This window comes from Humulus lupulus, chromosome 8 (assembly GCF_963169125.1).
Source record: "Humulus lupulus chromosome 8, drHumLupu1.1, whole genome shotgun sequence".
NCBI lineage: Eukaryota > Viridiplantae > Streptophyta > Magnoliopsida > Rosales > Cannabaceae > Humulus > Humulus lupulus.
This window is the reverse complement of record NC_084800.1, coordinates 68,031,152-68,054,992: the sequence shown is the minus strand read 5'-3', so window position 1 is coordinate 68,054,992 and position 23,841 is coordinate 68,031,152. Positions and strand designations below refer to the sequence as shown.

At 36.2% G+C, this 23,841-nt stretch overlaps 3 protein-coding genes and 1 non-coding gene across 5 annotated transcripts; all 4 read right to left on the bottom strand.

Annotated features, from left to right (window-relative positions):
• Positions 1-106: 106 nt before the first annotated feature.
• LOC133797655 (transketolase, chloroplastic) lies at positions 107-3,825 on the bottom strand. Its single transcript, XM_062235638.1, has 7 exons — positions 3,235-3,825; positions 2,785-2,875; positions 2,552-2,657; positions 2,166-2,448; positions 1,863-2,011; positions 1,626-1,779; positions 107-1,387 (listed from the first exon to the last, which is right to left on the bottom strand). The coding sequence occupies exons 1-7, from the start codon at positions 3,733-3,735 to the stop codon at positions 428-430; spliced, it is 2,244 nt and encodes a 747-aa protein (XP_062091622.1). The 5' UTR covers positions 3,736-3,825; the 3' UTR covers positions 107-427.
• Positions 3,826-4,735: 910 nt separating this feature from the next.
• LOC133797654 (DNA repair protein RAD51 homolog 3) lies at positions 4,736-8,415 on the bottom strand. 2 transcript variants are annotated; one of them, XM_062235636.1, is made up of 9 exons: positions 8,159-8,415; positions 7,708-7,809; positions 6,782-6,904; positions 6,644-6,677; positions 6,495-6,565; positions 6,190-6,416; positions 5,870-6,001; positions 5,443-5,509; positions 4,736-5,146 (listed from the first exon to the last, which is right to left on the bottom strand). In XM_062235636.1, the coding sequence occupies exons 1-9, from the start codon at positions 8,268-8,270 to the stop codon at positions 4,971-4,973; spliced, it is 1,044 nt and encodes a 347-aa protein (XP_062091620.1). In that variant the 5' UTR covers positions 8,271-8,415; the 3' UTR covers positions 4,736-4,970. The 2 variants fall into 2 exon arrangements, with proteins under 2 accessions (XP_062091620.1, XP_062091621.1); XM_062235637.1 differs by lacking the exon at positions 8,159-8,415 and having other exon boundaries at positions 6,782-7,029.
• A 1,434-nt stretch (positions 8,416-9,849) lies between these two features.
• On the bottom strand, positions 9,850-19,994 carry LOC133797653 (valine--tRNA ligase, mitochondrial 1). The gene is made up of 21 exons (XM_062235635.1): positions 19,832-19,994; positions 19,447-19,509; positions 19,084-19,140; positions 18,800-18,969; positions 18,610-18,682; positions 18,375-18,440; positions 18,159-18,242; positions 17,806-17,883; positions 17,623-17,706; positions 17,389-17,468; positions 17,063-17,120; positions 16,685-16,990; positions 16,414-16,584; positions 15,737-15,936; positions 14,487-14,895; positions 13,594-13,845; positions 13,003-13,503; positions 12,352-12,443; positions 11,797-11,896; positions 10,602-10,747; positions 9,850-10,263 (listed from the first exon to the last, which is right to left on the bottom strand). Exons 1-21 carry the CDS (start codon positions 19,979-19,981, stop codon positions 10,110-10,112), a joined length of 3,294 nt encoding a protein of 1,097 aa, XP_062091619.1. The 5' UTR covers positions 19,982-19,994; the 3' UTR covers positions 9,850-10,109.
• Positions 19,995-22,462: 2,468 nt separating this feature from the next.
• On the bottom strand, positions 22,463-22,569 carry LOC133798975 (small nucleolar RNA R71). The gene has a single exon (XR_009876186.1). It is a non-coding gene; the product is annotated as a small nucleolar RNA R71 (small nucleolar RNA).
• Positions 22,570-23,841: the final 1,272 nt, after the last annotated feature.

The following is a 23,841-nucleotide window of genomic DNA, read 5'->3' as shown; positions in this document are numbered from 1 at the left end:
TACTTTTGGAGGGGATAGAGGAGAAATACAAAACAAGAGCCACCACACTTTAAGAAAAAGCAGGCATATGTGCTTTAAATATTAACTGAGTATGGAGAAAGTGATGTAGGAAAGTGAACCTCATTAATCAACCATAGATCATTACAAAACTCAACACAGGTCCAAGAGTTTACACGAAATGCATGAACATTCATTCTTCATTCTACTTTCTCTCTTTTTGATCCATGTTGCTGTATTTATGAATTAAAAGCAACAGAAGGAAATTAATTTTTCTTTTATTAAAAAAACAAAAGGAGACCTCTCATCAAACAAATCAATTGGGATTATATATGGTCTCTTCATCTTGGTCTCCAACCAAAATATTATCCGAATTGCTAATAACAATTAACAAAGCTTCAAAGATGGGCTAATAGGGCTCTAACCAAGCTTACAACAGTGACTTAGCTGCTGCAACGACAGCCTCGGCAGTGATACCAAACTCCTGGTAAATTTTTCCTGCTGGTGCACTAGCTCCAAAATGGTCGATTCCAATAGCCTTTCCTCCGCTTCCAACAATTTTCTGCCACCCAAATGTTGACCCAGCCTCAATGCTCACCCTAGCTGTTACGGAAGACGGCAAAACACTTTCCTTGTAGTCATCTGATTGCTCGTCAAAGAGTTCCCACGAAACAAAGGAGACAACTCGAACAGCCTTTCCGTCCTTTCTAAGTTCCTCAGCAGCTTTAGCAGCAATTTCCAATTCGGAGCCAGTTCCAATCAAAATGACATCTGGCTTGTTACCTGAAGAGTTGTCTGATATAGTGTAGCCACCTTTCTCAACTCCCTCAATGGAAGTTCCAGGAAGCTGGGCCAACTTTTGACGAGAGAGAGCAAGGATAGATGGTCTCTTCCTGTTAAGGACCGCAACCTTGTATGCTCCGGCAGTTTCATTCCCATCAGCGGGGCGGAGCATCAATATGTTAGGCATGGCCCGGAAACTTGCCAAATGCTCTATCGGTTGGTGGGTAGGACCATCTTCTCCAAGACCAATTGAGTCATGAGTCATGACATAAATCACTCCAGCCTCACTCAAGGCAGAAATCCTTATTGCACCTCTCATATAGTCAGTGAAAACAAAGAAAGTGGCACAGTAGGGAATTAGGCCGGGGCTGTGAAGGGCAATTCCATTGCAGATGGCTCCCATACCATGCTCCCTAACACCAAACCTCACATTGCGTTCCTCAGGGGTATCCTTTTGGAAGTCTCCAAACATTTTGAGTAGGGTCATGTTTGAAGAAGCCAGATCTGCACTACCACCAAGAAGACCAGGAAGAACTTTTGCAAGGGCATTAAGATTTTGCTGAGATAAATTTCTGGTGGCATCAGCTGGGCTCTCGGGAGTATATGTCTGAAAAATTGCAATCACAATAACTTATAAGATGACACATACCCCAATAAATAATAATTCACTACATTAATCAGTCATAAGATTCAGCTCAGAGGCTGCAAAGGCCCAATAGAGAAAACTGCCAAGTGTGTAATGCAATGCCATTGAACATGTACACATATTAGTTGTTAGACAGTTCACAGAAAGTAAGCAAGTATTGTCATAAGAAAAAAAAATATTAGGGAATTTGTTTACTCACTGGAAGTGCCTTTTCCCAACCAGCAGGTAGCTCACCGCTGATGATGGACTTCAACTCTGCAGCTTCCTCACTGTACTTCTTCTCATATTCAGCAAACTTGGCATTCCATTCTGCTTCTAAAGCAGCACCCTCAGGGGTATGGCGACTCCAATGCCTAAGAAAAAAAACATATTTAATGCTCTAATTAGCATAATGGTGTGATTTAACAAAATGAAGAATGCACGTTAGGCTTCTTACTGTTTAACATCCTCAGGCACATGGAATGGCTCAAATGGCCACCCCAGGTTCTTCCTTGTAGCATCTACTTCCTTGGCACCCAATGCACTACCGTGCACACTGTATGAGTTTGCCTTGTTTGGAGATCCATAACCAATTGTTGTGGTGACCTATGGTGGCAAAGAACAAAAAAAAGAAAACAAATAAGCATTCATGGTTGTGTTAACTTAGTTCAATCAAAGAGAAGCTCATTAAATTCTCTCTTCATTTTTTTTCCAATCAATTCCACATTAATGCTATTAATAAGTACAGTTAATTTCTAACCTTGATCAAAGTGGGTTTGTCTGTGACAGCTTTCGCTTCCTTAATAGCAGCCCGAATTTCATCGTAACCATTGTTTCCATTCTTCACCCAGATAATGTGCCAACCAAGACCCTCAAAACGCTTGTCTACGCTTTCTGTGAATGCAATATCTGTGTCCCCATCAATAGAAATGTGGTTGTCATCGTAAAAAGCAATCAGCTTCCCGAGTCCCCAATGCCCAGCAAGGGAACAGGCTTCATTTGCAATCCCCTCCATTTGACAACCATCACCCAGTATACAATATCTGGTAAAAGAAAAGAAAAAATGTTAAACCCGATATATATCTAATTGAATTAAACTTTAATGTGGACAATGAACAACGCAATCTAGCAAGAGGTAGTAATTACGTGTAGTGGTCCACAATCTCACTGTCTGGTTTGTTGTAACGAGCAGCCAAATGCTTCTCAGCGAGGGCCAAACCAACGGCATTTGCAATACCTTGACCAAGTGGACCTAAAAAATAACGTATCCATAAGATAAACTCAACATGTTAGCAAATTTAAGATGTATGGAAATGAATAGTAAACCTCAAGACTAGGAGATCGCCACAAAAAATATTGATAACTAGAATCTAACTAACCTGTTGTCACTTCAATACCGGGTGTCTCAAAGTTCTCAGGGTGTCCAGGAGTCCTGCTTCCCCATTGACGGAAACTTTTCAAGTCTTCTTCCTAGTAATTGAACCCAATACTAAGTTACAACCTTACACGATCCCCAAAGTTATATATATAATCACAGAAGTTAAAAAGAAAAACACATGCATTTCTTAGTCCATAAAACATGTCCAAGCACACGGATAGGTCTCTTAAACATTGTCGACTCAACTCTAGAATGACTACTCAAGCAAAACAAACATATAACAGCAAAAACTATGCTTTGAGATAGTTATCTCGTTGTCTAAACAAAAATTGACACTTTTTTTTTGGCATACGAGCAAAACCCACTGCGAAAATCGTCACCAATAGATCTAAACCAAAACTCTCAAAAGAAAACATAAAAGGAGGAAGAAGCATGAGAAGAAGCGAAGTACCAGAACGCTATCGTAGCCAGCGAGGTGAAGGAGAGCATACTGAAGCATACAGCCGTGACCGGCGGACAAGACAAAGCGGTCACGGTTGAACCAGTAGGGGTTCTTGGGATTGTACCTCATAACCTCGTCGTAGAGAATATGGCCCATCGGAGCGCATCCCATAGGCAAACCCGGGTGACCTGAATTAGCCTTCTCGACCGCATCAATGGCAAGGAATCGGATCGTGTTGACCGACTTCTCCACCAAAGAGGTTTCGGTAGTCTTATCCAAAGTCTCCACGGCGGCAGCTCTGATGGGTCGGGTAGAGTGAACCCGGCGGCGCGGCTTGGAGGAGGAAGCGGAAGAAGAAGAAGAAGCCAAGGCCGAGGATTTGAGGCCAGAGAAGGTGGGGATGGTGAGGTTGGAAAGAGAAACTCGATCAGATGATGAGTTTGAGCCATGGTGAGAGATGGCTCGGGCCAAGATAGCTTGGGATAGGGTCAAGGAAGAAGAAGAAGCCATGGTTGTGGTGGTGGGTTTGGTAGAGAGTGAGCGAGTGAAAGAGCGAGCGAGAGAGAAAAATAAGAGCTTTCAGAGGCCGTTTATAAGCCTCTTTTTAGTTTAGTTTTTATGAGCGATAAAGGAGTGGATTTTTTTAGCTCCTCGTCTACACTAGAGGACAGGTGAAAACTATCGCTGACCGTTGGATCATACCAAGAGTCAATCTTCACCGTTCATTGAGGGTAGAATTTGAATAATGCTCTGCCTTTCATTTTTAATTCTATAAATAACATTTTCTGTTCCTTTTATTATAACAAACAAAAATTATAATTTGCTTTTTTTTTTTTTCTTTAAATCAAAACCAAAAAATTGACTTCGGTTTCTCCGTGGGCCGTCGATGTGGGACGGTAAAAGGTTTTTGTTCGGTGTGCTCGGATCCATACAACAATTTCATGTTCCTCACTACAACTTATATATATATATATAAATATATTTTTTTTTTCTTTTTACAAGTTTACATACATTGATTGTGGACGACACTGATTATTATGAAATTTTATAAACATACTTTTTTTTATTTGAATAATGGAAGTTTATATTTGACTCAACTTTTTATGATAATTGCACCTCAAAGAAGAATACAATATGTACACTATAACGAATAATAATCATATAAATATAAATAAGATTCCTGCACGAACAACCCCATTTTGTTTAGCAGACCTTCAAACTTAATTGAGAATTAAATTAAGATTAGGCTGTGAATTAGTTTTAGTGGGTAGTTGGAAAGTACGGAACTTGAAAGAGTTTGGTGGTAGAGTGGTCAATTATAACAATTAATTTGCTTTGATTTGAAGATTTGTTTAGAAGTTGGTGGCGAAACAAAGGAGAGACTTTTTGACGTTCAAACTTAAAACCCAGTTAGCTCATCACTTAACCAGTTCAGTTTTCAACCTTATGACAGAACCATTAGTCAAATATAACACAATACTGTTTTTTATACTGACAAAACACAATTAAATAGATCAGCTAGAATCAAGAAAGAATTGTTATTAGACATCAATAGAGCTTAACACCAGTTGATGTGGTATCTTGTCATTAGTGCAATTTAATATCTAGTAATAAAAAAAGAGAGAATAATAGACTCAAAATTGGCAAAAAAGAAAACACCATATATTGTTTAAAGGAAGAAAGCAACTTCAGCTATCACCAACAAAAAAAAAGGTCTCTGTAGTGTATTACATTCAATCTGAATCTCACGTAAATTTGGTTCTCTTATAGTTGGAAGCAGTGTTCCGGATCCCTTTGCCAGTGACGGAAAATGGAGCCGAGGCTGAGGGGAGAGAGGGCGACTTGTCTACGTATGCATTTCGCTCGTCTTCGTCCCAGTACAAGATGACCCGATTTGTGCAGGAATGTGACCAGCTATCACCTGCAGCAAGATCAAACATCAAATATGATAAGCATTGACAAATAAGAGAAATGCTAAGGGGCACCACTGGTGCCCAACAGCATAAAGAGATGGCATACCGTTATTGGTGCAATATACATCGGGTCTCACACATTTGAATTTAATAAGTATTATGAATTACTACTAACCAACCATAGGGTGTCACCTCATATGGTGTTGGACACCTTAATATGCTAAATAGCAACACTAGACAAATAAATGGTATACGTTTAACATGAAAGATCAAGTGAGAGTAAGGTGCTAAAAGCATAACTTACCGAGTGCCAGAGCCAACTGAAATGAACCTTCTGTGAACTTAGTGGTGACTTGATTAAATATGACAACCTGTCACAAAAACAGAAAGCTCAAGGAGAGAAGAGATGAAGATTGAGGAAAAAGAGATTGGAATATAAGTCAGATATAAGACAAGCCAAGAACATATGGAAAATAGGAATCATGCTAGGCTTATGCAAACCATGATAAACGAAATTCACTGAGCTAAATGCTTAAAGATCTACCAAGCTGTATTAAGTAAAGAATGAAGCGTTTCACAACAATTGCGAAATTAAACTATTCAGGAATAATAATGACATTTTCAATGCATTAAGGTTGTAATACATTATAAACTAGAAAAGAAATAGCATCACAAGTTGAACTGTCCCCTAGCTTATTTTAGAGTATATAGAGAAACAAACTATAGCTTACCGCTGCATTAAAGGATTTTGCAAGGTTCATCAACTTTAGGGCCATTCCATTAAGTAATCGAGTCCTGAGAGATAAGTCCTCAAAATCTTGGCGGAAATGGAAAGTAACACTGTCAATAATAACTATCTTAACCTGGACAATTTGTAAGATAAAATTAGTATCAATGTACCACGACTAATATAATAGCACAGCAGTTAAAATAGATCCCAAGTAAGAAAATGGCAGCAAGACATTATGTAACAACAAGATTTTTAATTTCGATTTTTCCAACAGAAAGAACAAACAAAATTACAAGGAGTAATAATGCCTAAAAAACCTACATCGTTATGCTCTGACATGAACTTCTCCAAGTAATTTATCAGAGCCATTTGCTCAGTGTAACTGCAGACTCTGAAATAGTAAATGTTTTTCAAGATATCTTCAAAATTCAAATTGACTTGGCACCCACGATTTTCCTTACGTAATCGATCATTGTATTCTGACATGTCAGATACCGAAGCTTTAGCAATTTGCATAGCTCTCTCTACCATAAAGCTGCCTTCCGTATCTATAAGTATCATAATACTCAAAATATGAAGTGGAACACAAAATCATAACAAAAAGGAACAGATAAATGACACTTTACCTATATATACTGCCTTTCCACCAAGGCCACCTAAACCCGATGGAATTTGAACATTAACTGCTAGTTGAATCCTGTAAATCAAAACATGTGTTCAGCTCACTAGAATGAAAACTGAAAGCTAACAGTGAAAATATATAAGAAATTCGTACCCCAGCTGTGTTTTACCAATGCCAGGTACTCCACCTAAAAATATTTGGCAGACAATACAAATAAAGATTCTCCATTCATGAAAACAAAATTTTGTCGAACATTTATACTTGTAAAAGAAACAGACAACAGTAGCTAACCGATTTCAGTTACTTCTTTGCAGTTAATTCCTCCACCAAGGATGATATCCAAATCTGCACAAGAAGTAGTAATGCGCGGAAAACACTGTTCTTCATGAAGCATGTCCCATGCAGTCTGTGCACCTACAGCCCAGAAGCCAGAACATAAATCTTTTGCATACCTAAAGAATCTTATGTCCCGACATTTACACCAAAGTCCATGTAGCAATTGAATTTTCATTTCCTAGTGTCAATTATTTTCACTATTGCTGTAAGAAGAAAAAAAGGGCGTTTTAGTTGTATTGAGATAATGCATTGGTGACACAGAATCAAATGCAGCGAACCTAGTAGCATAAAACAGTGGCAGAAATCTATGCCCCAGTTTTTGTGAATGCTTTTAAAGCATCTAGAGTTTATAAGAAAGTATGACAAATGAAGTTGTTACAGCATCTAAGTATCATCTTAAAAGTAATACTAAAAACAAAAAACTTTTGAACTAAAATTCTACACTATTTGATGCAACACAATGACGTTATACAAGAATTCAAATCATACCGAGCCATTTGTCACATAAGTTCGCATAGTATGAAATATGCATGAAGGGACTACAAAAATATTAGCTCCATAAATATATATATATATATATAAAACATTTTAAAAGCATAAATAAATATGCATCCAAGACGATTATTGTAATTCATAAAAACAAAATGTAGTTTTTGCCCCAATAAAAATTTCTGGCTCTGTCCTGCCTATAGAATATGACAATACTAAACTCCAAATGCAGGCTAATGAACCTTCCTAATGAACTGTAAGGCCAATTAGAAAAAGAAAGATAAATGCAATGCTATAATAACTAAGATAAGTCCAGTTTCTAAACATTACTTGATTTTTCCAACCAATAATACTCATGTTAGATAAAAAAGAAGTCGAAAGTAAGTAACTACCATTAACCATAGCGTGGCCTCCATCACTAGTGTCTAACCTACTATTATGTGATGCTGCAGCCCCCAGAATTTGAACAGCTTCTTCCTCAGGAATGTTAAGGTCTGCTAAAAAAACATATCATTAAAACAATAACTGATAAAGCGGGGACCAGAAAGGCTAAAGCTTGTAATGAAGAAGGCAAGAATCGATTATGAGCTATCACTGACTAGGGGTGGGGTGGTTAGGCGGGGCTATGGCACTCGACATTTTCAATAGTAGCACATTTAGTTTAAAATTACGACTTGCTGAAACAAACCCAGGTGCGGAATTGTTGGCATCTAGTTGAAATTTTGATGGGCAAGTAAGATGAGAGTAGATAGAAGCTCAAAGAGTAAATTCATCGAACACCTGGTGGGTTTATGGAAAAGTGACAGAAATTAAAGAGTGATGGTATTAAAAGGAGGAGGTTACCTCGAGCAAGGTGGAAGGGAGAGAGGGAAGTAAAGGATGATATAGTAGTATAGCCGGCTGATAACAGTTTGCCTCGCTGCGACGCTGAGATGGGCAACCTTCCAACTTCCATGGCTGCCCTGCCTTGGGTATATTTGTTCTTTATTTTTAAAGTATAGAAATTGGCGGGAATTTATTGATGGAAAAAAGTAGTTCAATGCCCACGTGTCCGGCACGTTTGCTTTGTATGAATGGGAAATGTATCCAAACGTAACCTGAAAAAAAAAAAAACTCTTAGAACACTAAAATGGCTTAAGTGCCCATAATTTTTTTAATAAATCTAATCCGTTAAAAAAAGAAAAAAAAATATGAAAGCAACGTTGCCAATCTCCTCTTTAAAAAAAATCTTCTCCACTTCATCTACTTATCCCATCAGTGACAAGCAATTATCTAAGCAACTCCCATTGAAGTTGCTCTTATACCCTTCTTCTCTCCCCTTCCGTTAAGCATTCACAATGAAAGGAGATACAAAATATTTTATGATATGTCATTGTTTAAACGAAAAAATAAAACGGAAACTAACACAATACTATATTTCTGTAAATATAATAATTTTAAGAGAAATTTTAACACTTTATATATTTTAAGAAACGATTTGATAGTATCAAAGTTTAGGAGACAAAAATACTAATTATTCAAAAATAAAATAATAAAGAATGAAGACAATGAGTTTTGATGTCTTAACTTCCAAATCATGAAAGAATAATAAAACTAAATATTTATTAAAAAAATGAAATTTATGTTAATTTAATTTGTTGGATTATGTTCTTTAAATTTGAGATTTTTTGAAAAAATAATGATGTTTTGTTTTTTCAATTTAAATTTTGTTTTTTAATTTCTAACACAAAATATTATTTAAAAATCTAAAAATTAAAATGTCTAACATGCAATATATTTAAAGAAAAAAACATACTTCCCAATGTTCACCCATGAACCCATAAATAGCGCTTATTGGTACTTGTCAAATTCAATAAATAGAGCAAAGGTTTCTCTTTTTCTCAAGTAATAAATACTCTATATTAATTAATCACTAAACTACTTCAACTAAAATCCATATTAAATTACCATGAAAATGGTACATAGCTTTTTCTTCTCTCAACTTTTAATATTAGGAGAAAAATAAAATAACAGTATCATTCTTTCTTATACTCCCCCAGTTGACAATTTGTTATTGTTAGTCCATTTACCATTCAGACTAATTCTCATTATTAATTTATACTAATTGAGACTTGGATCTTTAAAAGAGAATTTAATGGAGCGAATCAAGCACTATAATTCTCATTCCCCATTTACTACAAAAACTCCACAATAACTAAGACAACCATTCTTAAACTCATACCAATTATACTCATAAATAAGAAATTGATTATCGCGCATCTAAGTCACAATGCCACTATTCAATTCAATTCAATTCCTCTTAGTAATCAAGGTTATGCCTTTACTAAATCTATACACATAGTACACACATTCACATTGATTACACAATCTATAATGATTCTTGGTCAATGAAAATTTAAACAATAAAAATAACAATGTATGGGTTAGAGTATTTGGGAGTTTGAAAGAATTGCAAGACAAATGCCATGTATGTACAACTTAACTTAGCCTGTAAATAAATTTATATATAATACAAAAATAACCTAATCACATAATGGCACAATTCATGCAAAATATATTTATGTTACTTAATAAACCTCATGTCCAACACGTTGAAAATCCCAATTAATAGATAAATTATCTCACAAACACAGTACCAAAAGTGTTCTTTTTATAAGAAATGAAAAATGATCAACAACATTTATATGAGCGAACCAAAAAAACCCTTTCCTTCTGAGAAGAAAAAGGGTGTCACAGCAAGATTTGCAGACTTGAATCATAAATAAAGTTTGTTTAAATAAACATGTCTACAAGTTTACGTTTGTTTGATATGCTCGCTTGCTAATTCTAGCGCTGAAAACTCCTGTTCAAGGGACTTGAGCTTGGCCTCATTGTCTTCTTGAATTTTGGCTGGAACCTTATCTTTATAGCCAGAAGCATTCATCTTTTTCCACAATTTCTCCTTTTGCCTGCCATAAACGAACTCACTTGTTATAAGAGCCTTGCAAAGGTTAACACTTCCTAAGTATACAAACAAATAGTAAAGACTTAGATACAAAGGATTATTTCAAGTCAAGGTAAATAAATTGATTAATAACAAGACCTCTTCACAAATGTTCAACTAAAAAGTCTAACCACAAAACAATATAAAGAAACCCTTTCAGGTTTGGTATTTAAGTACCTGCCACAACCATGGTAAAAATTCCACTTGTCTAACATGTAAACTGTAAGATTTTTTTTTTCCCTTGTATGTATCACAAGAAAGCAACGTTCCACAGAACTACACTAAATTGAGTTATTGACTTACTTTTGAACCTCGTCCATTTTTTTCATGATCTTTTCACGTTCGGCTTCAGCAGAAAGTGATCCTCGAAGATCAAGATATACAGAAATGTTCTCATTTACAACAGATACAGCACATCCAGTAGGAGCAGCATCGGTTTCACTAAATACCTGTAGAAAAAATAAATGTTTCATAATACAAACTTGACACTATACATTGTTCATGTGGCAAGAAACGTAGCCAAGCACCACACTCAACTGGACTCTCATTATCAGAACAGATCAAAACAGAAAATTGATATTTAAAAAGCAACCTTTTCTGTTTATAAAATATTATTTATTCATCTTACAGCATGTCCTACAAGGATTCAAATATGTATATATGAATTAGAAAAAAGCATAAGAAATATAAAAGAATACAGGATGCATGTAATCAGGTATCAGTATATGATTCACCCCATAATGATAACCAGCACATCTATTACTTGCGGGCACATCACAACACAATTTACCCTTTTTTCAAAACAACTAGCTTGTCCTCCCACTAAGCATTACGAAATTTGGAAGAACCGAAACTCTAGCATATATTAACAAATTGGTCCTCATCAGGAAGCAATGGAATGCCTCATGAGCCATGAGCCATGAGACCACAATGAACTTACAAGGTTAAAACAAATATTTAGATGACAAAAACCTCACATCAGTCGTTACCCATACAATACAGAATGGATTTAATTTATCCTGTCTAGTGACCAATTGTCAATTATTTGAGTTCCACTACTGACAACTAGCTGGTACAACTATTCATCTATTTGTCAAAAAATGTGAGCCCGAACAGAAAAATGACAAGTTCAGGCATGTTGATGGCTGGCTTAATATAGTGGATACTTTGCTTCATCTATGTAAACAGCAAAAAAATATCAACCATGCAATGTTCAACTGAAGATATCAATCATATATGTATGTTCATCATCATTGCAGCAGAAGCCAGAGAATTTCAAGATGATATTTGAACCCTGGAGAATTATACACAAATAAATCTTACCACTTCAGTTAAAAAGACGGGGCAAAGCAATCCAACAAGAATAAGATAAGCTTGATGCTTGAAAGAAACACAAGCAATCAAGGTGCCTTCCAGCATAACTAGAAAAGGGAAAGGAAGTTGTATGCAATGCAATATGAATATGCAAAAGCACAGATCATTACAAAGCATGACTCACCGTCAAAGTTGATAAATTTGCTAAAGTTACAATCTCCAATTCATGGTTGCTAATAATCTCTTTGACTGGACTAGTTCGGCAATGCACATAAGCTGGTCGTCTGAGAAAAAAAAAATACAGTCAGACTATAAACCTTGCATTGAATTAAAATTAACAGATCAAGCAATTTCCCCCAAACTTCCACCAACATCACTACAATTCTTTTCAACCAAGGAAATGTAATAAATTGTCAGGAAAACATGAAATAATTTAAACCCTTTTTAAGAGACATATACTTGGCCAAAAATGATTTACTTATGTTGAACTAGGAAGTTTTAAAACACTACTACAAATCCTGCCACCACGTAAGGAAAAGAAAAAAAGAAAATTAACAGCCTTTTGAGATGATCAAAATACCAGATATCATAATGCATTATCAATGTTCATAAAATAAAAAAGACAAAAAAGGACATATGAGAAAGAAAAGAAACAAGTAATTATAATAGATTTAGGCAAAAAGCAGTAGACAATGAAAGATAATATAGTTGGAAAGTGCCCAAAAAAATTGACATTTACCTTTCACGACTTTCTTTAGCAAGTGACCGTAGAGATTTTACAGAAGTCTCAATGAGATCCATCTCATACTCCACCCTTTCATTTGTCCAGCCCTGGGGAAAAATAAGTGATTACACAAAACTAAATTTAGGTTAACAATCAATTCAATTGTCTTCATCATATCAATTTTTTTGCAAATAATTTAATACATTGTGCATATTCATAAATTATTTTCAACCATGCCCAAAAACAAAGATATGTCAGTCAGACTCTTTATCTGACAGGATCATTTAGTTTAATGAACACTATTCCTTGAAAAAAATTCCAATTTATGAATTTAGGAAAAAATCTTAAATCTTTTTCTATAAAAAAATGAAACACATATTATGAAGAAACCTAACTAAATATGGATAAAAGAATTCTTACACATCAAAGAAACATAAACATTGCATAGAATTAAGGTTTGCCAGGCTCCTGTTTCACAATCTCTAACTTAACAGGACCAAGTTCAAAACTTTCATGAGGGCAGAATTTTATAATATATGCAAACAGGATATGTAGGTGCAAAGAAAAGACTTGAATCTCAGAATTTGTGGGAGCAAACAAAAAACCTGATCATTTGAGCTACCCCTCTTAGGTTATACATTCTTACATATTTAAGAGTAAACTAACCTCTACAACTGATGGGTACTCAGAAATCATGATTGATGCTGCCCGCTCATGATCCTTTGGAGAAGGAAGACGCTGCCATAGTTCTTCAGTAACAAATGGCATAAATGGATGAAGCAACCGCAAACCATTATCAAGACATAGCCACAGCGTAGCTTGTGCAAAGCTCCTTTCAGATGCAAACTTCGGATCATTTCCAGCAAAATAAGGCTTAATTACTTCAATAAAAACATCACACAACTGGTATTGCCACCAAAAATAAACTGCACTGGCTGCATCTGAGAACTCATACAATTCCAGTGATGATACAGTCTTTGCAATGGCTTTGTTTAATGCTGACAGTATCCACTGGCAACTAAATGGCAAGACATTTGGTTTTACATTTGAGGGTGCAGTGTAATTATCTCCAAGTTTGCTCATAGCAAATCGTACTGCATTCCACAATTTATTACACCATTGTCGATAACCTACAACCCTTTGGATGTCTAGGTTTATTTTATCAGACTGGGAAGACAAATTAAAGAAGACTAAATTAATTCAATAACAAGATATTTTATTCTGAAATATGTAGACTTGTAAAGCTATATGCCAAACCTGAGCAGTGTAAGTGACAAGAGCGAAGCGGAGAGCATCTGCACCACATTCAGTGATACCATTAGGGAAGTCCTTCACCTGTCCTTCTTTGGCTATCACTAGTTCATTTGGGTCCAAATTACCCTCCTCTAGCCTTTTATGAAGATCTACTAGAGATACACCATTTATAACTTCAAGGGGATCAATGACATTTCCCAACGACTTTGACATCTTGCGCCCATGTGCATCACGAACCATTGGATGCAAATATACCTGCAGATAAATCATAACACTGTCATCTTGATCAATACATGCATCAGGGGAAAAAAAGGAACGTGTAACATATTTAAGCACTTGAGTTATAAACTCCCCTTTACAAATGTTGACAGCTCAAACCTTGTGATGCAAGACCGCTTGCAGAAAGGTTTGGGGTAAAAATATCTTTCAGATGTTAAATATGCTGCTCAACCATGCTATCATGTACCAACACTTCAAAACCAAAGAATACTCCAATGATTGATATTCTTTAGGGGGCCAGGTGTTCAACAGACGGTCCCCATCTCTTATTCGTTGTCAAAGAAAGTGCATAATTATACTTCTAAGAAGTTTGACTCTAGATCCTTAATATTTAAATATATGATGGCCAGCCCCAAAACTTTTAAATGACATACCAAAAAAAAAAAACCAATGTAACGTGCTCTAAACAATGAATATGTATCTATTTCTCTTTAAACATAGGCATGTAATATTTGGAATGGAATTACCATGATAGCATAGATGAAATCCATGTCAGGATCAAGTAGAGAATATAGACACCAATTGCTTACAGTTAATCTCTTAATAACTGTGTAAAAGAATGTGTGCAGCATGTAGTAAACTAATGCGTTCTAGAACATAGCTCTAGGTTGACCCACCTTGCTAAATGGTATATTGCCACCCAATTTGATCCCCAGCATCACCATACGAGCAACCCAGAAAAAGAGAATGTCATGCCCAGTTTCAAGAATTGAAGTTGGATAAAATGTCTTCAAATCATCCGTATTCTCAGGCCAGCCCAACACAGACAATGGGAAGAGACCAGAAGAAAACCAAGTGTCAAGCACATCTGGATCTTGACATAATTGAAATTTCTTGCCAGCGTAACGACTACTAGCCAGTTCTTGAGCCTCTTCCTCATTTCTTGCAATCACCCAGTGGTTACTGTCATTGTATGCTCCAACTTCTTTTAGATCATCATCCTCCAGAATAACATACCATGCAGGTATTCGATGACCCCACCACAGTTGCCTTGAGATACACCAGTCACGAATATTCTCAAGCCATCTGTGATATTTGAGATCAAAGCTTAAGCATAATACAACTTAACTATGTAGTCATGTTCAAAAAAGGTAAGCAAGTTTGATAAGCCACCAGTGCGATTTGTGTATAATAGGAGAAAGCCTAAGTAAACTAGTTGGTTGATGGTTTTAATTGTTACTTTTGTAGGTTTTAATTGTTACTTTTGTATTCAGTAATCTTAGTAGATAGGCTGAGTTGTCTTTTTCTTAGAGGATCATTGTTGGCATTGGTTAGTTCCAACCAATGCCTATATATATTCGGGGAGGCTCTTTCTATGAGGGTAGCTTGAGAATAGATAGAGTTGACTCTTGTGGAAAGACCAATCCTCTCGAAAGATTGGGATAGGAGAGAACAAGCCTCTCGAAAGCTTGTAATTTGTATTTCTGCTTCTGTTTCAATAAGTCTTTGAAGGATTTTCAGCCTTTATTGTTGTGAGATTGAGAGTTTTATTCTTACTAAGAAATAGCTTATCAAAGTTTCAAGCAAAAATATCTAGGAATAAAGAAAGATGAGCACTAATGTATCATGGGGCACAGCAGATTAAAATCATCTTCAAAAAATTGTGTTCAGTTTCTGCTAATCAGACACATGGATGTAGATTGCATTTGTTTTCAATATGACACCATTTAACACAAGACTTATTCATTGTATATTTGCAAGATATAAACACAAATGCTGGAAAGGACCCAGGCTCAAAACCTGAACCAATGTTCTTACGCTTGAAGAAATTCATTTTCCTTGCCAAATAAGACAGATGTATTATTTTTCAAGACAGACAAATCTAGATTTCTGAAACAAAGAGAAAAAGATAACCAAAACTACCAACCTCTTCCATTCTGCAATATACTGCTTTGGGAAGAACTCAAGCTTTCTGTTTTCATCATCCACAGCAGCATCAAGAGATTCCTTGGCCATACCCCCACAATTAACATACCATTGGGGCTTTATCAGAGGTTCTACAACATCATTGCTCCTAGAACAACTGCCTAAGCGCATTTCATTTATTTTAGCTTCTTTATACAGACCCTAAATGTAAGAAGAATGGCATGTCAGTGTAATCTTTTTCAAACATGTATTATAAAAGACTGAAGTAAACTATACAAATATATCCCTATATCTGCAAGGACCCAAACACTGATCTTGGACTCACAACCTAAGCTAGATACGTTGCATGTACACATAATAAATATGACAACATAGGGTAAGTTAAAATAAACTGACACTTATCAGAAGAAGCCTCGAATTAGAGAAAATGTTGATAAGCCGTACAACAAGAGTTCTTTGCATGAAGTATTTATCAAGTTTCATATAATACAAGGTATGATATAGGTGTTGGCAGTGACATTATCAGTATTATTGAATAAGCAGCCGCAGCCAAGAAGGTTAATAATAACAAGTGTCCTCTATAGTTAATAGGTGACAGTGAACTTGGTAAAATTGAAATTTTCTAAGGTCCCACTAGCATTTAACTTGACTAACATATGCAGTATAACAAATCAATACCTTCATTTTCAATGCTTCAGTAATTGCCTCCCGGGCCTTGAAACGAGGCATCCCAGCAAATTCTGAGCCACCATTGCCATTTATTTTCCCATCGTCAGTAAGAATATTGATAAACTCAAGATTATGGCGTTTCCCAACCTCAAAATCATTAGGATCATGAGCTGGGGTAATCTGCAGATGCAAGAAGGAAAAAGTCATATTTCTTTACTGGGTCTGAAGAGTAAATTGTAAACAAATTTCATGCAAGTATGTTCAGCATAAAATAGAGTACCTTCACGGCACCAGTTCCAAACTTTGGATCAACAAGAATGCCATCACATATTATAGGGATGCGTCTTCCATTAAAAGGATGGATGGCAAATTTTCCATGAAGACGACGGTACCTTTCGTCATCAGGATGTACAGCAATAGCTGTATCACCAAGCATAGTTTCCACTCTAGTGGTGGCCACAACAATCTCACCAAGATCTTTTTCTTCCAAAGGATAAGCAAACGAAGTTAAAACACCAAATTCAACAGGCTTCTCATATCCTGGAACCTTTCGCAGTGTCCTTTCTTTAATATCCTCATATTCAACCTAATAAAGAAAGAAAATTCCTTAAATGCAGAATATATTGCAAATACAAATATCCCACACAACAATGAATACCTCGAGATCAGATATTGCTGTTCGCAAAGTACAATCCCAATTAACTAGGCGAATATCCCTACAAAAGCAAAGAAACTGTGATAAATACCAATAGGACACCAATCAAATTAAAGAAAAAAATTAGACCAAGGATGAATTAAAGGTATGAATATGTTTACTGAAACAATCAAAAAGCAAATAAATATATATACACATATGCACCCACAAGAAAATGTATCAGCATGTAGGCATGGTAGATACCTCTAATACAGTGAAAAATATATACAACACACGAGTTAAAATTGATTTTTCACAAATAAATGGATAAATTAATTTATATATCTTACCTGTAAATAAGGCCTTCGTTGTAAAGCCTAACAAAAGCCTCTGTCACAGCCTTAGATCTCTTCTCATCCATTGTAAAGCACTGAATAATATAAGAAATGAAAATAGAATAGATCATTAAAACAACAGAGAGTGAGCTTGTCATGATACAATCTGTTGATTATTATGGTGGTTTATCCATATCAATTCACATATCTTCAAAGCAAGTTAAGCAAATTAAAAAGTTACATCCTTACCTCGCGAGACCAATCCAAAGATGCACCCAAACGGCGTAGCTGCTTTAATATCGTTCCACCGTACAAATTTTTCCACTCCCAAACCTTTGCATTGATACAGCCAAACAAACATAAAATATACATGAGAACAGACTTCAAAAGTTTTGTGGAGCTTATTGTCTAGTCAAAGTTCAGCAAACTCACTTCAGAAACAAATTTTTCCCGTCCAAGATCATGCCTTGTCAACTTACGTTCTCGCATGAGCTTCTTCTCTACAACTACCTATGCAAAACACAAAATTGAAAAGGTTAGCAAGTACCCACCAAGGGAGATTGAAATCCAGTAAGTAATATGAATAAATTCAATATAACAACAACTTCCAGAAGTGCTGTTCATATAACATAACATATCAAGAATCACAACTTCATGAATTCAAACATAACAGTGAATAAAGATGAACTTGGACAAAGAAACAGCACTAATGGATCCTTATAACGAAGTCATGTTATTAGTCTTAAGTTACATTGTTAACGTTTAACAACATATGCAACGCTAACCTGTGTAGCTATCCCAGCATGGTCCATTCCAGGCACCCACAAGGTATTGTAGCCACACATTCGCCGCCAACGAATTATAGTGTCCTACATTCAAATGCAACACATCAAATTAACTCAATGGATGCTGGAGAAAGAAGATCTAGCTAATAGATTTGTGAGAGTAGCAAAAAATGAAGAAGAAAACAAAAGAGAGAGAGAGAGAAGTAAAAAACGGACCTCTATAGCAGCAGTAAGAGCATGGCCTATGTGAAGGGCCCCGGTCACATTTGGAGGTGGCAAGACCTGCAAAAAATAACTTAATGGTTCACCTTGTGTTATATACATAAAATGTACTGTATATATATTTTTTTAACTGTTCTGTTCCATACCAATGTTCTAGAAAACCAAACGGAAAAATGTCTTTATGGTGCCATGAAACTTATGTAAACCAGTAAACCTCAGTGCTACTCACAATTGTAAATGGTGGTTTGGAGCTGCTAGAATCTGCCACAAAAAACTTTGATTCCTCCCACCACGAATACCACCTGTACAAGCAAGCATAGATCAATACCACATATGATGTTTTTTTTCCCTCTAAAAAAAGGGAAAAAGGGGAAAAATGAAACTAATGATAGATGACATAATGCAAACCATCAACTTACGATTTCTCTACTGCAGTGGGATTATATTGTTTTGCCATTTGAGGAGACATATTTTTCTTCTCACCAGAAGGAGTCTCTGGATCGATAAAATCTGCCAAATTCTCCTCCTCAGTTGTACGCTTCACATTTTTCTTTTCACTCTTCTTGGGAGCACTGGATGCTTGTTGTGCCTAACAATATATTTATATAATGATTAAAAAAGAAAAGACTTAACATATCAACATCTGTACAATGCATACAAAAATTAAGTCTTCTCTATGTCTCAAAACAATTATTACTGATACCTGAAGCTTGGCAGCCTTCTCTAAAGCCTTTTGCTTTTTCAATTCTTTCTCTCGTGCCTGCCATGTAAGAATAAAATAGCTATTCAATATTAATCATACATTATACGAAGACATAAAAAATCATCAACGTTTTAAAAATCAATGCACACATGCAGCTGAACTCTACGTCGTCCATTTACCTAAAATTAAATGATTACATATATATATATATATAAAAACATAAAGACACAGATATACTTATATAGAAAGAAAATTTCAGAAATTTCCGCATTGGCCGAATTAGTATTGTTGAAAAAGGCTGAAATCCGTAGAAACACGCAATGCAAAAAAAAAAAAGGGAAACATGAGAAATGAATGCAAAACCTTCTCCTCCTTTTTCTTCTTCTTCTCAGGATCTTCAGCCTCAATCTTCTTCTCCATTTCCACCTGCGGCAATTAAAATACTCTTTTAACTAATACTACGAAATGCAAGTACAAAGAAATCTCCTACCTCACCAAAACCCATTACTCACTCTGTCAAGTATCTACCAAGCCCACAAAACCATAATTTACATAAGCACATCCAATATATACAGAAAAATCATAAGCTAAGCTAAATATAATTCAATTAACCAAAATTGTTGAAACATAAACCTTCAAATACATATCTCCAAATACAAGAACGGTCAATGAAGAATCGTAAGGCTAATTAAACACTAAGAAGCAATAAGCAGATACGGATTAGAGCAAACTAGAATTGAGAGCTCACCGGCTTAGATTCTGAGGACATCGAATGAAGAGGAAGTCTGAGAGAGCGTCGGAGATGAGATGAACTAACTTCGTTGCAGAAAGGGAGGAGGAAGGAGGAGGTGAATTGTGGCTTGCCTAAAACCCTAATGTAGGGTCCACGTCCAAACATACCATGTCAAATTTTAACATAAAAAAAATAAAAATTTTCCATTTCGTACAATTTGTAACAAGGTTTTACGGTTTTATTAGCATCAATTTTATTCGTGTTCGAAGGATTTATTTACGTCCCATTCCAAAAAAAAAAAAAAAAGATATACATAAAAATTTGAATATTCGTCTATTATTATTGCTCCTTTCTATTTTTATTCTTGATTTGTTTTGTTATTAATTTTTTTTATTTCTAAGATATAAGAGGTTTTTTTTAGATATAAAATATAAGAATATAATGGGTGTCGCAAGTAAAAAAAAAAGGGAGATTTTCAAATATACAGGTTGATAACTTTAGGATTTAGAGTTATTTTTATGATCTTTGAGTTTGTTTTTAAGTTGAAAAAGAGTAATGGAAGTGTGTTTAATGTGATTTTGTTTAATTTTTATCCTCTTTGTTCTAGGTAGCGAGTCCATATTAAGAGTTGGTTATTTGGTGTATTATTTGTAAATATTTTATGTTAATGTCTGTTCTGTGTTGTTAGGAAAGGAAGCTTAAAATTGCCAAAGGGAATTAAAATGAGCAGAAGGAAAATGGGGACTGAAAGGGGAGCATTGCTGTTTCGATGTTGTAGGCCAACCACATAGCAATCCTGGGCAGAAGACAGATGACGTGGACAAAAGCCAGTTGCACTTAAGTAATTACCTCAGCACCTATGTGGCATCTATTTTAATAAATTAAGTCAGCTGGCTGAGGTGGCAAGAGAGGGACAAAAGTTGGAAATGGGTTGTCTAATTAGGGTAAGGAAAAGTACCCTAAAAAGGGGAGCTAGCCGAAATAGAGGGGGATATACCATTTTTATCAAAACTGAGAAAAGGAGAGAAGTACAGGAGAATGTACAGAGAAAAAGGCAATACCCATAGGAGGAAGAGTCACGGCCAAGGAAGGAGGAGGACTTTAGAACCCGATTCTACTTCTTCTCTTTCTTCTATATTTCCTTTTCTGTAGTGTATACTCTCGATTCTATACTTGTGAACTGAACACTTGCTATGGATGAACAATTTCTGTTTTGGATTATAATTTTCAATTCAGACATGAACTAATTTCCTTAAGATTTGGGTGGCTATGAACCCTATATGATGAAGTATTAATTCAATGCATAAGTTTAGTAATTTTGCCATTGTTCATTTAAGTGTAATTAATGCTCAATGATTGTTGTTTACTGGCCATAATTAACAATTAACTAGCTAGATCTGATTTTGGAGAGAATTTGTCGAGCTGAATCCACTTAAATGATGCAAGAGAAATGCCATGTTTAGGTAGTTCTTAGTAGTGAAATAGGAATATTTTGCTACCTTGTATAACCTGAGATTTGGTGATTAAATGTGTGTTTTACAACCTGATTTAATATAGGAATGTGCTAAATTAAGTTGTGGAATTATATCAGTGGGTTTTGGAAAAATCTTACTGGCCTCTTGTGAAATCGGTTAACTCTGTGTCTGATTGCTGAACCATTGCTATAACAACTGGGCAGATTACCATAGGGGGAAATAGCCATCCAGATCTAATTGTTCGCATAGATCTTCTCTGATTTAATTTTTTCTGAGTTCTTCATCTTATTTTAGTTAAATTACGTATACCCATTAAATTTCAGATGAATATTCCAATCATGTTCTTAATTTTGTTATCTTATTTTTAGATTGTTCTTTAGTTGATTTTGCATTTATTTAGTTTAAAATCCCTGTGGAGACGATACTCATTTACTACTATATTACTCGTTGCCGACTGTGTATACTTGCACATTTTAATTGCTTAAATTTACGCAACAAGTTTTTGGCGCCGTTGCCGGGGATTTAAAATTAAATTATGTTCTATCAACTATTTTGCAATTTATTTCTGTTTGTTTGGTTCTGATTCTGCTTGTTTGGGGCTGGGTGTTTTCAGGTTTAATCTAGTGCATGAACAAACAAGAAGACTTTGAACTTGCTCCTATTGACCCCGAAATTGAACATACTTTCAGAAAAAGGAGAAAGGCACAAAAGGCTAACAGCCGCTGCAACATGGCTGAAAATGTTGGAGAAGAAGAAGAGGGTGCGCAAAACATGACTAATCCTATTGTCTTGGCGGATGATAGAGCTAGGGCAATAAGAGAATATGCTGCCCCTATGTTCAACGAGCTCAATCCGGGCATTGTGAGGCCTGAAATTCAAGTACCTCAGTTTGAGCTCAAACCTATCATGTTCCAAATGCTCCAAACAGTTGGTCAATTTAGTGGGTTGCCAACGGAAGATCCTCATCTCCATCCGCTCATTTTTGGAGGTGAGTGACTCTTTCAAGCTACAAGGAGTAAGTGAAGAGGCGCTAAGATTGAAGTTGTTCCCATTCTCTTTAAGGGATCGAGCTAGATCATGGCTCAACACCCTTCCTCCCGATTCGGTGACAAATTGGAACGACTTGGCTGAAAAATTCTTAAGGAAGTACTTCCCTCCCACTAGAAATGCAAGGTTTCGAAGTGAGATTATGTCTTTTCAACAAATGGAAGATGAGTCTACTAGTGATGCTTGGGAAAGATTCAAGGAGCTATTGAGGAAGTGTCCTCACCATGGTATCCCACATTGCATACAAATGGAGACATTTTACAATGGTCTCAATGCAGCCTCTCGAATGGTATTGGATGCTTCAGCCAATGGAGCCATTCTTTCCAAGACTTATAACGAAGCATTTGATATTTTGGAAAGAATAGCAAGCAACAACTACCAATGGTCAAATACTAGAGCTCCTACAAGCCGAAAAGTAGCGGGTGTTCTTGAAGTAGATGCTCTAACCGCTCTAACTGCTCAAATGGCCTCAATGACCAACATCTTAAAGAATATGAGTTTGGGAGGGAACATACAGCCAGCTGCTGCCATTCAAAGTGCATAAATCTCATGTGTTTATTGTGGGGACGGACATACTTTTGAGAATTGCCCATCAAATCCAGCCTCGGTTTGCTATGTGGGTAATCAAAATTTCAACCGCAACAACAATCCGTATTCAAACTCTTACAATCCAGCATGGAGGCAACATCCAAATCTGTCATGGGGGGGTCAAGGAGCAAGTTCAAGTGGAGCACCAGCACAAGGAAAACAGTCAATTCCACCGGGGTTTTCTCAACAACCTCACCAATCTCAAGGCTCTCAATCTAGTCCCTTGGAGAGTTTAATGAGAGATTATATGGCAAAAAATGACGCTGTAATTCAAAGCCAGGCAGCTTCTCTTCGCAATCTGGAAATTCAGTTGGGGCAATTGGCGAATGATCTGAAAAATAGGCCCCAAGGTTCCTTGCCTAGTGACACGGAGAATCCAAGGAGAGATGGCAAAGAACAATGCAAGGCTATCAATCTAAGGAGTGGAAAAATTCTGGAAAATTCTGAGGAGAAAATAAAGGGCAGTGGGGAGCCCACTTCAATCCAAACTGAAGGAGAATCTAGTAAAACACCAGCAAAAGAAGTTACTGAAACTGGCCCAGTTGATATAGCATTGGGTCAGCAATATGTTCCAGTAAAGTCTATAACAAAACCGCCCCTACCATTTCCTCAGCGATTTCGCAAACAGCAGCAAGATGGGCAGTTCAGGAAGTTTCTGGATGTGTTAAAACAGCTCCATATTAACATTCCCTTGGTGGAAGCTTTGGAACAAATGCCAAACTACGTCAAATTTTTAAAAGATATTTTGACGAAAAAGAGAAGGCTGGGGGAGTTCGAAACTGTTGCTCTTACAGAGGGTTGCAGCGCTATGTTGAAGAGTAAAATCCCTCCAAAATTGAAGGACCCTGGCAGTTTTACGATCCCTTGTTCTATTGGGGGACGGGATGTTGGAAGGGCGTTGTGTGATTTGGGCGC

Excerpts from the sequence above, each read along its gene's own strand:
- LOC133797655 (XM_062235638.1), bottom strand. The coding sequence starts at position 3,735 with ATGGCTTCTTCTTCTTCCTTGACCCTATCCCAAGCTATCTTGGCCCGA. Across the intron at positions 2,658-2,784 it reads CGGTATTGAAGTGACAACAG|GTCCACTTGGTCAAGGTATT; the intron begins GTTAGTTAGATT and ends GTTATTTTTTAG. Across the intron at positions 2,012-2,165 it reads ACAAACCCACTTTGATCAAG|GTCACCACAACAATTGGTTA; the intron begins GTTAGAAATTAA and ends TTGCCACCATAG.
- LOC133797654 (XM_062235636.1), bottom strand. The coding sequence starts at position 8,270 with ATGGAAGTTGGAAGGTTGCCCATCTCAGCGTCGCAGCGAGGCAAACTG. Across the intron at positions 6,905-7,707 it reads AGGCCACGCTATGGTTAATG|GTGCACAGACTGCATGGGAC; the intron begins GTAGTTACTTAC and ends TCTGGGCTGTAG. Across the intron at positions 6,678-6,781 it reads CAAAGAAGTAACTGAAATCG|GTGGAGTACCTGGCATTGGT; the intron begins GTTAGCTACTGT and ends AAATATTTTTAG.
- LOC133797653 (XM_062235635.1), bottom strand. The coding sequence starts at position 19,981 with ATGTTTGGACGTGGACCCTACATTAGGGTTTTAGGCAAGCCACAATTC. Across the intron at positions 17,707-17,805 it reads GGGAAAAATTTGTTTCTGAA|GTTTGGGAGTGGAAAAATTT; the intron begins GTGAGTTTGCTG and ends ATCAATGCAAAG. Across the intron at positions 10,748-11,796 it reads CAAATTTATCAACTTTGACG|GTATTTAGTGAAACCGATGC; the intron begins GTGAGTCATGCT and ends TTTTTTCTACAG.